Source organism: Lactuca virosa, chromosome 2 (assembly GCF_052849685.1).
Source record: "Lactuca virosa cultivar CGN04683 chromosome 2, Lactuca_virosa_CGN04683_v6, whole genome shotgun sequence".
Lineage (NCBI taxonomy): Eukaryota > Viridiplantae > Streptophyta > Magnoliopsida > Asterales > Asteraceae > Lactuca > Lactuca virosa.
Window position 1 is genome coordinate 236594720 of NC_136427.1, and position 16103 is coordinate 236610822.

General features: G+C 36.8%; 1 protein-coding gene across 2 annotated transcripts; it reads left to right on the plus strand.

Annotated features, from left to right (window-relative positions):
* Window positions 1-276: 276 nt before the first annotated feature.
* On the plus strand, window positions 277-5325 carry LOC145160517 (ABC transporter B family member 15-like). 2 transcript variants are annotated; one of them, XM_079079751.1, is made up of 8 exons: window positions 277-552; window positions 668-722; window positions 800-978; window positions 1051-1508; window positions 1716-2256; window positions 2543-3403; window positions 3566-3642; window positions 3718-5325. In XM_079079751.1, the coding sequence occupies exons 1-8, from the start codon at window positions 319-321 to the stop codon at window positions 4949-4951; spliced, it is 3639 nt and encodes a 1212-aa protein (XP_078935877.1). In that variant the 5' UTR covers window positions 277-318; the 3' UTR covers window positions 4952-5325. The 2 variants fall into 2 exon arrangements, with proteins under 2 accessions (XP_078935877.1, XP_078935876.1); XM_079079750.1 differs by having other exon boundaries at window positions 3566-5325.
* Window positions 5326-16103: the final 10778 nt, after the last annotated feature.

The window sequence follows — 16103 nt, forward strand, 5'->3', positions numbered from 1 at the left end:
ATATATATATATATATATATATATATATATATATATATATATATATATATATATATGGTCTTTAAAAAATATATAAGCTCCCATAATTTTTTGAATAGCTCTATAAAATAATAATTACCTATATAAAACAAGATACAAATTAATCTTTTATTCCATGTTGTTAATAAAAACAAATGAGTCAATATAAGTTGTTTAACATTTTATAGGATTTGTTTAAGATTCCCCATATCTTAACCCCCCCCCCCCCCAAATTTGTCCTCTGTCTATGATTTTTTCTTTTAACAGCAAATTTACTTCTAATTTCACTTATTTGTCAATATGAGTAAACAGAGCACAGAGACAAACAGGAAAGTCAGCAGCAGTGGATCATTCCGATCGATTTTCATGCATGCCGATGGTGTCGACATGTTTCTGATGACCCTTGGGATTTTTGGTGCAGTCGGCGATGGAATTTTAATGCCGACTATATTACTTGTCACCAGCAGCATCATGAACAATATTGGAGACTCTTCCTCTTTATCCGATGGTATATTCACAGACAAAATCAGCGAGGTCAATAATACATACACCGATACACCTCCACACATCTATATATGTATAAATCAAGTTTAAATTAATTTTTGGTGAAGAAATCTAATCGGGTTGGTTTTTACTTTATTGTTTACAGAATACTGTATATCTTTGTTACATGGCTACTGGAATTTGGTTTGTATGTTTTTTTGGTAGGTTCTTGCTCAGTTTTTCATTTTTTTTTTCTTAAGAAATTTAGAAATAAATGTGTTTTTTTTTTTTTTTGCAGAGGGGTATTGCTGGACAAGAACAGCAGAGAGGCAAGCATCAAGATTGAGGTCGGATTATTTGAAAGCAGTTTTAAGGCAAGAAGTGGCGTATTTCGACTTGAATGTTACAAGCACAGCAGAGATCATTACAAGTGTTTCCAGTGATAGTCTCGTAATTCAAGAAGTCATCAGCGAAAAGGTACGTCTGTCTCGAAAAGGTTTGACTTTTTAGTTTTTATGTGAAAACAAAAATGGTAACTCATAAATGCAGGTGCCGGTGTTCTTGATGAATATGTCAACTTTTTGTGGGTCATATGTTGTAGCATTTATATTACAATGGAGGCTGGCGATAGTTGGGTTTCCATTTGTTATAATTTTAGTTATACCTGGTCTGATTTATGGAAGGGTTCTGATGAATTTATCAAGAAAGATGAGAGAGGAGCATAATAAGGCTGGTATGGTGGCGGAACAGGCGATTTCTTCCGTGAGGACTGTTTATTCATTTGTTGGTGAAAACAAGACGTTAACCAAGTACTCAGCTGCTCTTCAGGGCTCGGTGAAGTTAGGGTTAAAGCAGGGTTTGGCTAAAGGAATAACAATTGGCTGCAATGGTCTTGGTTATGGCGTCTGGTCTTTCTTGTGTTGGTATGGTAGTAGGATGGTGATGTACCATGGAGCTAGCGGAGGAACTGTGTTTGCTGTTGGAGCTGCCCTCGTCAGCGGTGGACTGTAAGTTTGTTTTCATTCTGGCATTTCATCGAACGGCTAGTCTGCATTCTGCATATGCTCGATCAGTCGATTGGGTTACGGATTTAGGAAGACGAAAAATTTTCATTACGAAGGTTTACAAAAAAAAAATGAAGGAAACACGACAACCACCTTTTTTTTCAATTTATAGGTCAAACAATCGTCTATTTACATTGTTGTAAACGACAGAGCATTGGGTTCTGGATGGTTGAACGTGAAGTACTTTTCCGATGCGATGGCTGCCAGCGAACGTATAAGAGAAGTGATCAAAATAGTTCCGGAGATTGATTCAGACAACATGGAAGGTCAGATATTACAAGAAGTATACGGGGAAGTGGACTTCAAGAACGTAAAGTTTGCGTACCCATCAAGGCCGGAATCGGTGATATTCAAAGACTTTAACTTAAAAGTTCCGGCAGGGAAGACGGTGGCGTTGGTAGGTGGGAGTGGATCTGGTAAATCGACTGTGATTGCGTTGTTGCAGAGGTTTTATGATCCTCAAGGAGGAGAGATTTGTGTTGACGGGGTAAAGATTGATAAGCTTCAACTAAAATGGTTAAGATCGCAGATGGGTTTGGTGAGTCAGGAGCCTGCTCTATTCTCGATGACAGTAAGAGAGAATATACTATTCGGCAAGGAAGATGCCGCCATGGATGAAGTGATTGAAGCTGCCAAAGCTTCAAATGCTCATAACTTCATCTCTCAGTTGCCTCAGGCTTATGACACTCAGGTTTTTTTTTCTAGCTTTCTATTTTTTTGGTATCAATACAACAAACATCTTTTACTACTATCAATAATCAAATACCGTTGTAATAATGTAAATGGATTGTGCGTTAGAAAGAGTCGCTAATTAAATTAATCAAAAAGGGGAACATGGGTTGTTGGGGGAAACTTGACACAAACTGTGTCACGACTTCCAAATATTATTATAAGTTATTCTAATGAATTTTACTTATCTATCATTGTCGGCTCTAACATATAATTATACCTTCTCTCCAATAATAAATCAATAATAGGTTGGTGAAAGGGGAGTTCAGATGTCAGGTGGACAAAAACAAAGAATCGCAATTGCACGTGCAATAATCAAGTCCCCACGTATCCTTCTTTTAGACGAGGCAACAAGTGCACTCGACACGGAATCAGAACGGGTTGTTCAAGAGGCACTTGATCAAGTGGTGGTTGGTCGGACCACCATTGTCATAGCTCACCGCCTCTCCACAATCAGAAATGCCGACGTGATAGTGGTGGTTCAGGAGGGCCGAGTGGTGGAGTCCGGGTCCCACGATGACCTCATTCAAATTGAAGATGGTTTCTATACATCCCTCGTTCGCCTCCAGGATACTTACCAACGTGGACCTTTATCAGTTTCCTCAATATTCAACATCCACAAAACAAGCGGTCATCAGCAGTCTATGGTGAGCCGGTCAAACTCAGTTAATCGAGGTGGAAACCAGAACTTTACCTTACAGGGAGATGAAGGATCTCCAGTGCCATCATTTAAGAGGCTTTTAGTAATGAATATTCCTGAATGGAAGCAAGCATTGTTAGGGAGTGTGAGTGCAATTCTGTTTGGATCGATTCAACCCCTTTATGCTTTCGCAATGGGGTCAATAGTATCTGTGTATTTCTCGTCAGATCACAATGAGATCAGGCAAAAAACAATGCTTTATGCATTGTGTTTTGCTGGTTTGGCAGTGTTCTTTATGGTAATAAACATCATTCAGCATTACAATTTTGCAGCCATGGGTGAATACTTGACCAAGAGGATCCGGGAAAGAATTTTGTCAAAGATACTCACCTTTGAAATTGGGTGGTTCGATAAGGATGGAAATTCAACCGGAGCCATTTGTTCAAGGCTCACTACAGATGCCAATGTGGTATGGATTTTACGTTTACTTGGTTTTGCTTTACAAACAAATAAACATTTTATGTATAAGAACAATATTTGTTTTATAGGGTAAATGACAATAATATATATATATATATATATATATATATATATATATATATATATATATATGTCAACAATGATTTTGCAGGTGCGGTCGCTGGTAGGTGATCGATGTGTTCTTCTTATTCAAGCTTTCTCCACGGTGACAATTGGTTGCACGATGGGGTTAGTGATCGCGTGGAGATTGGCATTGGTTATGATTGCGGTTCAGCCAATTATAATTATCTGCTTCTATTGCAGACGATTTTTGTTAAAGAGCATGTCGCAAAAATCCATGAAATCACAAGGAGAAAGCAGCAGGCTCGCGGCTGAAGCTGTCTCGAATCTCCGTACTGTCACTTCCTTTTCATCTCAAACACGAATCCTGAAAATGCTCCAAGAGACCCAAAAAGCACCAATACGTGAAAGTAGGCGACAAGCTTGGTATGCTGGATTGGGGTTGGGGCTATCTCAGAGCCTTATCGTTTGTACCTGGGCTCTAGACTACTGGTATGGTGGGAAGTTGATTAGGGATGGTCATCTTGGTGCAAAAGCATTTTTCCAGACCTTTATGATCATAGTAGGTATTGGCAGGACCATTGCGGATGCAGGGACCATGACAAATGATTTAGCCAAAGGGTCTGATGCAGTGCAGTCTGTGTTCTCGGTTTTGGACCGTCACACCTTGATAGAGCCCGAGGACGCTGCTGGTAAAAAGCCCGATATCATTACAGGCCACGTAGAGATATGCGATGTGGATTTCGCGTACCCTGCTCGGCCTGACGTCATGATCTTTAAAGGATTCTCAATTGATATTGAAGCCGGGAAATCAACTGCATTGGTGGGACAAAGTGGGTCCGGGAAATCAACCATTATCGGGCTTATCGAACGTTTTTACGACCCAATGAAAGGGGTTGTGAAAGTCGATGGAAGAGATATAAGGTCATACCATTTGAGAGCTTTGAGGAAATATATCGCACTTGTGAGCCAAGAGCCCGTGTTATTTGCTGGTACCATACGTGAAAACATCATATACGGGGCTTTCGGGGAAGTCGGTGAATCAGAGATCATGGAGGCTGCCAAAGCAGCCAATGTTCATGATTTCATAGCAGTTTTGAAAGACGGGTACAATACGGCGTGTGGCGATCGAGGGGTACAGCTCTCTGGAGGACAAAAACAACGTGTTGCTATAGCGCGTGCCATAGTGAAAAACCCATCAATTTTGTTACTTGACGAAGCTACAAGTGCATTAGATAGTCAATCAGAGAAAGTAGTGCAAGATGCATTGGAGAGAATGATGGTGGGGAGGACTAGTGTGGTGGTGGCCCACCGCTTGAGTACCATACAAAGCTGTAATACGATCGCGGTTTTGGAAGAAGGGAAGGTGGTCGAGAAAGGGAATCATAGTTCATTGCTAGCGAAAGGGCCGACCGGAGCTTACTACTCGTTGGTTAATCTTCAAAAGCCTAATTCTAATAACCATATGCTTGACTAAAACTCAGTGAAACCTTTACTTGGAAGATCACAAGTGTTGAAGTAAATGGATTTTGATGTGTTTTATGACCTCTAAAGATGGTTCACACTATACTGAGAAGGTTTCTTAAGCAGGTCATATTATGATTCCGACATAGTTGGTAAATTTGTAACCAGTGAATACGTCAAATAAGCCTAGTTAACCTTATAATAATCAATTGTTAGTGTTAGTTTGACTCCTGAACAGTGTTCTTAGCTAACCTGCCACCAGGAATCAACTTCAACCAAGGAGCACTCAATGAACATGTGCGCTGATACCGAAATGAATATGAAATAGTTCATTCATGTTGTAATTAGTGAACATGTCAGATAATCCATAATCCACATTGACCCTAATCAATTGTTATCGTAAGTATTTGACTTATATTTTTGAGAAAAGGGATATATATACATTAAAGTCCCAATATTTTTAACGATTTGATAAAAAAATCCTAAACTTTATTTTTTTGACAGTAAAATCCTAACTACCGGCAGTTTTTGACATGCTTACCATTTTTTGTCGATTAGCCAGTAATTAGGACTTTACTGTCAAAAAAATAAAGTTTGGAACTTTCTTGTCAAATCGTTGAAAATATTGAGACTTTAGTGTATAGTCTTGGTTTCCCTAGAAACAAATAATTTTATCAGCCTCGTGAGACCTAATTCGTAGCTCAAGAACATTTAATTGTGATTTTCGTCGCACCACTACTGTTTTTCTTACAATCATCATCTTTACCCTGTTACAATCACGATAAGGAGAAACAGATGCAAAAGAGAAAGAGCGAGAGAAAGTGAAAAAACTTGTAAAGCTTTCTTCATGGTTCACCGCCAAATCTTGAACTGAAAAAAAGGTGAGAGATTGTACAAACACAAACAACAAACGCCTAGTCAAAAGGGTGTGAATGTGGAAAATGGGTAAGAAGGGCAGTTTCGTCTTTTTCGGTTTCTTAGTTCTCCATTTTTAGGGCTGCAAAAAGCCAACACAACCCTGATTCTTTCTTTCTTTCTTGATTATCTCCATTTTTTTCAATGTCGGTTTGTTGAGATTAAAAAAAACTATATAAAGACTATACCATTAAAAAAACGTTAAGGATTTCAATGGAATCTAGCTGACCACAGAGCAGATTCCAATAACTCTTATGCATAAAGACTATACCATTAAATTTCTAACAAAACAAAGGAATATATACACTAAAGTCCCAATATTTTCAATGATTTGACAAAAAAGTCCTAAACTTTATTTTTTTGGTAGTTAGGACTTTACTGTCAAAAAAATAAAGTTTAGAACTTTTTGTCAAATCGTGAATTAGGACTTTACTGTAAAAAAAAAAAAAGTTTACAACTTTTTTTGTCAAATCGTTGAAAATAATGGGACTTTAGTGTATATATATCATTTGAAAAAATGACAAATATAGTCATTTTTTAATCATTATACTAAAAGGGTAAATATCACAGAAGTCATCATATTTTTACAAAAAAATCGATTTTTGGTACTGTGTTATTTTTTGTTATAATTTAGTTACTAATTTTTTAATTTTTGCAATGTTGACCTCTTGATCGGTCAACCCAGTTATCCGCTGACGTGGCATAATTATGTGTTAATCTTTGGTGACGTCGCATGATTATGTGTCTGTCTTTGGTCACGTGTCATGCTGACATGTCATCATTTGGTTATGTGGCGCTAACGTGGCATGATGACGTGTCAAATTTGAAAAAAATGACACAAAATACACTATGTTTACACTTTTTTCAATTTTGATATTAGATTTCATTTTTTTTTCAATATTGACACTTCATTTTTTGTTCCAAACCAATCATCAATTTTTCCAATTTATTTCAATGTTGACTATTTTTTATTTGAAGCCGTAAAAAAATTACATTTGAAACTGTATAAATATTTTTTTCATATTTAAAAACCATTTTTTTTTGTATATTGTAACGCCCGTATTTCTGGGCTAAACATTAAAGACGATGTAATAGTCTAGGTCAACTATTGTAACGTGTTTTGAAGTAATAAGAATAAATTATGTGCTTTATACTTAATTATTATGATTTAATAAATTAAGGATAAAAATAAGTGTCGAAAATAAATGTTAGATAAACCTGATATCTATGAAGAAAGTTGTAGTGGTTGAAACAAGGATCTCGGAGATATAAAGAATACCGAAATCCGAGTTATAACGAAAAAGTTATGACCTGTCGAAGTTTCGCGACATAACCGACACGACGCTATGTGACGTAAAAAGTGAATTTACGATAAAGTGCTTTTTAGCATTAGTGATCTAAAAGAAAGTCGTAGTGTTCGTTAAACCGAGAGCGTGCATAAAAAGAACGCCCAAATCTGACTTCGTATGAGGAAGTTATGATTTTTCTAAGTTTCGGCTTAGCATTATGCAGCCCGAAACTCGAATTTTAGATCGAGTGATTTTTAGCCGAAACAACCGAAATGAGAATCGAAGATCTTGTTGATAGTAGTTCAACGGTAAAAAGACAGACGAAAACGGACGTCGGATGAAGAAGTTATGAATTTTTAACAGACTTTTCCTGTCCCGGCCTGTTAAAAATATAACTTTAAAAATAAAGTCAAAATTAGCCGACGGAGTCTAAACAAAAGTTGTAGAGCACGGTCTCACCTACGCGTGGATATAAAGAACGTCAAAAACGGAGCTCGTATGCGAAAGTTACGAATTTTTGAAGTTTGAAAATTCGGAGTACGCCCAACGTACTCGTGTAAGTGTTCCGGAGTCCGTCACCCTCCCTACTCCTTCGCATGAGAGACCAACTCGAGTTTTCAGCCCTTATAAATAGTGATCGAAGCCAGCCGTATTTTTGTTTACAAAAGTCACTCCTCTCACCTTCTACTTTCCTTTTTGTTACAATAAATACCCCCCAAACCTATTATATCATCCTAGTATCATAAGCAAGTCCCGGAGAGCCCGAAGATCCCGAGAAAAAGAGTTTTCGAGCCGAAACTCTGCCCGCATGAAGCCCGGTTTTTGAGAAAACACCCCGGTTTTATCGAAAAAGATTATTTTGAGGGACGAAGTGTTGTCCAATCACAGATTTATCAGGTGAGTGTGTAGTCACTTTCATCTTACACATAGATATGAAATATTTTCAATAAAATATGTGTTATCTTACATATAGATATGAAATATTTTCAATAAAATATGTGTTATGTGTAATTATATTGATTGTTTATTTGAGATGGGTGTTGAATAGATGTTTTATACAAGTTTTTAAACTGTATATGTATTTTTATCTACAAATATGTTTGGTCTAACATGGGTAGATGAAATAGTTGATGTGTGTTAAAAAGATGAGAGGCCTCGATATTGTTATTGTTTCAGTCATCTAGCAGAGTATAGATGACGACCACAAACTTTTCTAGACAATCCAGTGGAATATTAACAGGCTCGTAAACTGTAGATGTTTTTCGAGAGTATGGATTAAGACATGGTTATTTGTTATTAATCCGGGAGTGTGGATTAAGAAATAGTTATTTGTTATTAATCTGGGAGTATGGATTAAGACATAGTTATTTGTTATTAATCCGGGAGTATGGATTAAGACATAATTTTTTGTTATTAATCCGGGATATGGATTAAGACAATAGTTATTTATTATTAATCCGGGAGTATGGATTAAGACATAGTTAATTGTCCCTAGCCCGAGAGTATGGAATGGGCACAGTTATTGATCCGTGAGTATGGATTAGGTAAAAAGGTTGATTTTAGATCTGAGAGTATAGATCGTGTCGTTGTGAGGATTCTTAGGGTGGAACCTTAAGAAACTGCAGAAGTATTCCTTAAGCAGTGTTGTTACCCCGATGATGATCCTTAGGCTAGGTCCCTTATGATAGGTGTTTAGGGACGTAGAGTAAGGATAGCGGGAACGTATAATCAGGGTTATTGTTGGTTGATGAAATTAATAAATTTATTGTTGATTAATGAAAATTAATAAATTTATTTATTGTGGGTTGAAAACCCTATATGCTCACCAGACTCCCAAGCCTGACCCACTCAACTTTTTATATTACAGGTAGTGGAACGAGAGCATAATTGGATGATGACGAGGGACTTTGGATTATAGGCCAGTAGATATAAATATCTGTTGTAAAGCTTATAATGTACAGTTTATGCTTTTAGTCTGTATGGGAACATGACATCTCGAGGTTTTGTTATATAATGAAAATACATTTCTTTAAGAAATGCTTTGATAAAATTTTTATCATATTTTGTTTTGGGGACAAATTCCGAAACATCTGTAACATCCCAATTTTCAAGGCCAAAAATTTCATTTTAATTAAGTAGTTTATAAAATAGTTAACCAAAACATCGCCATTGTTACATCAATCCACAAAACCATAGTATCGTATCTCAAAACCAAATCACCAAAAGTAATGAAAATTAGAGTACAATCTCCAGGAGTCTCATAGTGCGGAATCCAGTGTGTGTGTGTGATGTGCCGCTACCGCGCCGGCTCCTTCCCATTCGCTGAAGAGGTAGGTGAAACCAAAATTATAAATCGTAAGCACAAAGCTTAGTGAGTTCCCCCATCATACCACATACCCTACGTAACACATACTGTCGGGCATACCGGGGTGCCCAACTTACCCCATGTCAGGCATATCTGGGTGCCCGACCTACCCTGCTGAGTATACCGGGGTGCTCAACCTACCCCTGCTAGGCATACCGGGGTGCCTAACCTACCCCTGTCAGACATACCGGGGTGTCCGACCTACCCCTTCCGGTTTATCTCAACCGGTTACGGGGACCATTCCCCTCCTACTACCATTATCACATATAACATATCATGCTAGCACATAAACATAACAGGTAGTAGCAAACATATATAATTATCACAAAGACAATCATCTAACAACTCCTATTGATGGGCCGGCATTGTGGCCGTAGACCCACCCCTACTAGAAGGTAACTCACCTCGATGTCGTGTAGTGTCTAAAATGTCCTCAGCGCGAGGGCCGGCCCTCCTCGTCTCCTAAATCCCTACACGACAACCTTCAAGTCATCAAACCGAACATACAACCCAACCAGGGTCAATACCAAAACCAGGCAAGTCAACATCGGTCAAAGTCAATGCCCAGTTGACCTGACTCGCCGAGTTGGTCTACCAACTCGTCGAGTCCATGCTCCAATAACCCGATCCAACCCCGTCACTACTCGTCGAGCCTTGCGAGAACTCGTCGAGTTCTCCTTCATTCAAACCATCAGGACTGTCTTCATCCGACTCGCCGAGTTGTATGAACAACTCTTCGAGTTCACCTTCATCCTATGAATATATCCAGCCTGAGACTCGCCGAGTTGTATGAGCAACTCGCCGAGTTCATCCTCAAGGGTTGTGAGATTGCCTCGGACTCGCCGTTCAAAAGCACATATAGCAGGCATATCAGGCATCTTCCTAGATCCTTAGCCCTAATCTAGCATGCATTTCTCATACATATACAGTAGGCATATAAGGCATCCTTCCTAGATCCTCTAGCCCTAATCTAGCATGCAATTCTCATAATCATATCATATTGTAACATAACATGTATGAGTATCTTGGGGGAAACTTACTTGAGCTCGGCCGGTCGCGCACATCACACATCTTGTTCTTTTTCAAAGTTCCTTTTTCTCTTTTCAAATTCCTTTATATATATATATATATATATATATATATATATATATATATATATATATATATAGATTTTACTTTTGAAAATTTCTATACCAAGTCCTTAGTTTGAGTCCAGACACACTCGAGAGCGTGCCCGAATCCCTCAAACCAAGGCTCTGATACCAACTTGTAACATCCCAATTTTCAAGGCCAAAAATTTCATTTTATTTAAGTAGTTTATAAAATAGTTAACCAAAACATCGCCATTGTTACATCAATCTACAAAACCATAGTATCGTATCTCAAAACCAAATCACCAAAAGTAATGAAAATCAAAGTACAATCTCCAGGAGATTCATAGTGCGGAATCCAGTGTGTGTGTGTGATGTGCCGCTACCGCGCCGGCTCCTTCCCCTTCGCTGAAGAGGTACCTGAAACCAAAAGTGTAAATCGTAAGCACAAAGCTTAGTGAGTTCCCCCATCATACCACATACCCTACATAACACATACTGTCAGGCATACCGGGGTGCCCGACCTACCCCATGCCAGGCATATCTGGGTGCCCGACCTACCCTGCTGAGCATACCGGGGTGCTCAACCTACCCCTGCTAGGCATACCGGGTTGCCTAACCTACCCCTGTCAGACATACCGGGGTGTCCGACCTACCCCTTCCGGTTTATCTCAACCGGTTACGGGGACCATTCCCCTCCTTCTACCACTATCACATATAACATATCATGCTAGAACATAAACATAACAGGTAGTAGCAAACATAGATAATTATCACAAAGACAATCATCTAACAACTCCTACTGATGGGCCGACATTGTGGCCGTAGGCCCACCCCTACTAGAAGGTAACTCACCTCGATGTCGTGTAGTGCTTGAACTGTCCTCAGCACGAGGGTCGGCCCTCCTCGTCTCCTAAATCCCTACACGACAACCTTCAAGTCATCAAACCGAACATACAACCCAACTAGGGTCAATACCAAAACCAAGCAAGTCAACATCGGTCAAAGTCAATGCCCAGTTGACCTGACTCGCCGAGTTGGTCTACCAACTCGTCGAGTCCATGCTCCAATAACCCGATCCAACCCCGTCACTACTCGTCGAGCCTTGCGAGAACTCGTCGAGTTCTCCTTCATTCAAACCATCAGGACTGTCTTCATCCGACTCGCCGAGTTGTATGAACAACTCTTCGAGTTCACCTTCATCCTATGAATATGTCCAGCCTGAGACTCGCCGAGTTGTATGAACAACTCGCCGAGTTCATCCTCAAGGGTTATGAGATTGCCTCGGACTCGCCGAGTCTGTTCATACACTCGTCGAGTCCCATGATTCCCAGGACCCTTTACGAGTCTGAACATTTACGGGACTTCCTTCCCGAACAACTAGTCCAACCACAGAAGGGATTTAGTGGTCACTACACACCGACTCGCTGAGTTCCAAGAACAACTCGTCGAGTCCCTTCTTGACCCTTACTATACAGTCGATTTAAATGGGTCATAACATGCCAAAACCATAGATCTGGCCTCCTAATGTCCATTTTATACGTAAAGTTCCAAACTTGGTGCACATGCATGGGGTCTTTGGCTCAAAAATCCATAAAAGGTGCTCTACAATGTGCATGGGGCTCTCATGGCCATAGAGTTGGCACCTTTATGCCATGAGACCCCTCCAATGACTCAGATCTAAAAGTAGAACCCCATGAATCACCTCACAAATCCGAAAATGGCTTAGAAAGCCCTAAATGCACCCAAAATCTAAGGCCTAAAGATGAACAACTGAATGGAAGACCAAAACAGGAGGCATTTACCTTGATTGAGCTGAAGATGGAGTAAGATCTCTGGATCTACAAGCCCCAACTCGAATTCCCAAGCTTCTTCCTTCCTCCCAAGCTTCACAAACCACCCAAAAGTACCAAAAATGGCCTTAGATCACTCAAAGCGGCTAGGGTTTCGATATGAGGTGTTCTGGGAGCATAAGGGACGATGGAGGCTGCAATGAGACGTTTAAATAGGGTGCAAACCCTCAAATTTAGGGTTTCACCCAAACAACACCTACTCGCCGAGTCAGTCTTCCGACTCGTTGAGTAGGTCACTTAAACTGTCCGCGGATCCCGTCTCTACTCGACGAGTTGGGCCACCAACTCGTCGAGTCCCAGAGGAAATACATAAAATTCATAATTAAAATACATACCAATAATCCGGTGTTACAACATCTTTCGAAAGATTACTCTGATTTTATTTTAAAAATGCATAAATAAAATCGGTCTTTACTGGCCGAGAAAATTGGGGGTGTCACATATAAATACAAGTTTTTCATATTTAAAGTGTAATGTTATACTATAAATATGCATTGTGTATATTATAACCATATTTTCATTAAATAGGTAAGTTTAATGTAAAATATGTAATTTTACATATAAATACATAATTCTAATGTAAAATTATACTTTAAACTATGTCATGTCACATGAATATATGTATTATTTTTTAATTATCAGTTATAGTATCTAAATTAAAATAATTATGGAAGTACATCAACAAATCATAAAAGGTCATTTCATCTTAGAGCACTCGGTATGGGTGCATCTCGTTTTCGTGGAGGCTGACGTGGACGTCGACAACGACGTTATGACGGGGGGAACACCGCCCCCTTCTCGTTTTAGCTCGTTATGGCACTTCTCGTGCCCGTTACAACTTATTGAAACGGGGAAAATGTATACTTTGGGATTTGACCCTTTACAAAAAAGGAAAAAAAAACCAAATTCGAAAAAAAAATCAAAAATAAAACATATTTATTTTCAAAAAAGTTGGTGTTGCATCTTGTTGCCCATTTCCTTAGTTGGTGTTGTAACACCATTTGCTTATGTGGCATGTGAGGTGGCACAACTTGATGTTGCATCTTGTTGCCCATACCCAATGCTCTTAGAGTTTAATCTCATTCATAATTTTATGCATCTAAGAATTTATGTTTATTTTATCTTTTTAATTCTTTTTTTTAATCATATTACACCATCTCATAACCAACAAACACGTCGATACACATATGTATGTTTATAATATGTATAAATTAATGAAATAAATTTGCATAAAAGATGTTGCAAAGATATTTTATGTATAAATACATATTTTTATTACATTTAAACCATATTTTCATGTATTTATTTTACTTTAAACCATATTTTTACAATAAAATTACATAATTATACGTAAAAATACATATTTTAGTTCGAAATTGTGTATTTTAATGAGAATAAAGGTTATAATATAAATAATACATATTTATACGTAATATTACGATTTAAAAATATAAAAAATTGTATTTATACAAAAAAAATGATTGTTAGATGTAAAAAATGTATTTATACGGTTTCAAATGTAAAAAAAATATTTATACGGTTTCAAATGGAGAATAATAACATTGAACGGAATCGGAAAAAATGATCTTTGATTTGCAACAAATAAACAGAATGTCAAATTTGAAAAAAAATGAAAACCTGGTGTCAAAATTGAAAAAATAATGAAAACGTGGTGTCAAAATTGAAAAAATGTGAAAACTTAATGTTTTTATGCCATTCTTTTTCAATTTTGACATATCATCGTGTCCACGTCAACACCACGTTTTCAAATAGTGCATTTCAGCATGCCACCTCACTAAAGACTGCCATGTCATCATGTCACGTCATGTCAGCGAGTAACTAGGTTGATCGATCACTTGATGACTAAATTGTAACAAAAAACTTAGTGGTCAACATTGCAAAAATTAAAAACTTGATGACTAAGTGGTCAACATTGCAAAATTTAAAAACTTAGTGACTAAATTATAACAAAAAACAACGTAATGTCGAAATCGATTTCTTATAAAAATATAGTGACTTTTGTGCAATTTACTCTTACTAAAATTAGCAAAATTTGAACAAAATTTCACACATGTTATGGTTGGGTCATTAAAAATACATTATTTGTTGTGAAATTGGTCCCCATATTTTAGACGGTTTTTATTTTTCTTTTTCTGACACCGTTTTCTTTTATAAATTCCCTCTCAAAACTTAAGACTTCATTTTTGCAATATGAAGTTTTTTAATGTGAAAATGGTCTTGAAGCCTACTACAAAGAAATGTTTTCTAAGTAAAAAATATGATTTCCGTAAACATATGAACAATTTCACAATACAAAGAACGATGTGTGATACGTTAAATTTTGTAATATTGGATTTTTTTTTAGTTTTGTTGTGAATAATTATTTTTGCAGTGAACTAGACAAATAATATATTTTGTAGGAATCATACAAATAGCACATTTCTCAATGAGGTGATTAGGGTATTAATGGTTATTTCAAAAGGCATACATCCCAATAAATTTATAATGTTAACATTAACAACCTATTAATCATACAGAGATCAAATCTAGAAATAAAATCAAATTCTCTAGTTGTATTAAAGCATTTTGGTGGCATTTTAAGATAAAATTAACCATAGCTCTCATTACAAAGTTCCAAATAGGAACTTAGAAACACTTACTTTTTGTAAATTCATTTAGGGTTTTAGACTTTTTGTTAAGAGAAAAACACAAAAAAAATAAAAAAAAATAAATAAATAAATAATAATAATAATAATAATAATTTTCCATAATTTAGCAAAAAACTAAGGCATTTACCAAACTAGCCATCAATTTCCTATGGGAGACCTACGAATATAGGTAAAATGGTTGTAAAATAGTCGTAACTGGCTCCGAGTTGTTCTATTGTTCCTCATGTATAAGATATAGAAGATCTCATTTTTTCACTTTCAATTTCGCAATAGATGAATCTAATAAGTTTTTTATTAAGTTGTACTAATATATATATATATATATATATATATATATATATATATATATATATATATATATTGGAAGCCACATTCTTCAAAATTCTGTGTTTACCTATTTTTGAGTGTCTAAAATGGGTTCTTAACCAATTTTGTTAAATTTGTTTCTCTATTTTGCTTCAACAAAAACCTAAAGTACTGATCAATTAGGAAAAAATACCAAAAGATAGGTCCCTCACAAAATGGTAATATTTTTAACATTTATATCTAAAGTATCCAAAAAAAAATTTACTTTTTTGTGAAAATAAAATCAGTGAATTTTTTGTTGAAACTTACTTTTTGCAGTAGAGCTTATCACTAAAGCATTAAAAAAAATTCACAAAATAAGTAATTATCTGTAATAAATATTAAAAAATGGGTTATTTGAGGAAAGCACACATTTATGGGTTGTTTAGTTATTATTTTCTTACCCTAAAAAAGTAAAACTTACTTTGAAATCAAAGAATGATCCAGTTATTTGAGAAATGAATGAACTGGTAAAGCCCAAGTGTAGGAAGCAAAGTGTTTATTTGGTTTTGGAATACAAAGAAAGCCCAAGTGTTGCCCTCCCAAAGTTTTTTTTAAGACAATCTCCCTGCATTTCCGATTTTACTTTAATATAAATAGTGTCACGGAATTTAGATTATCTATTACTCCGCACAATA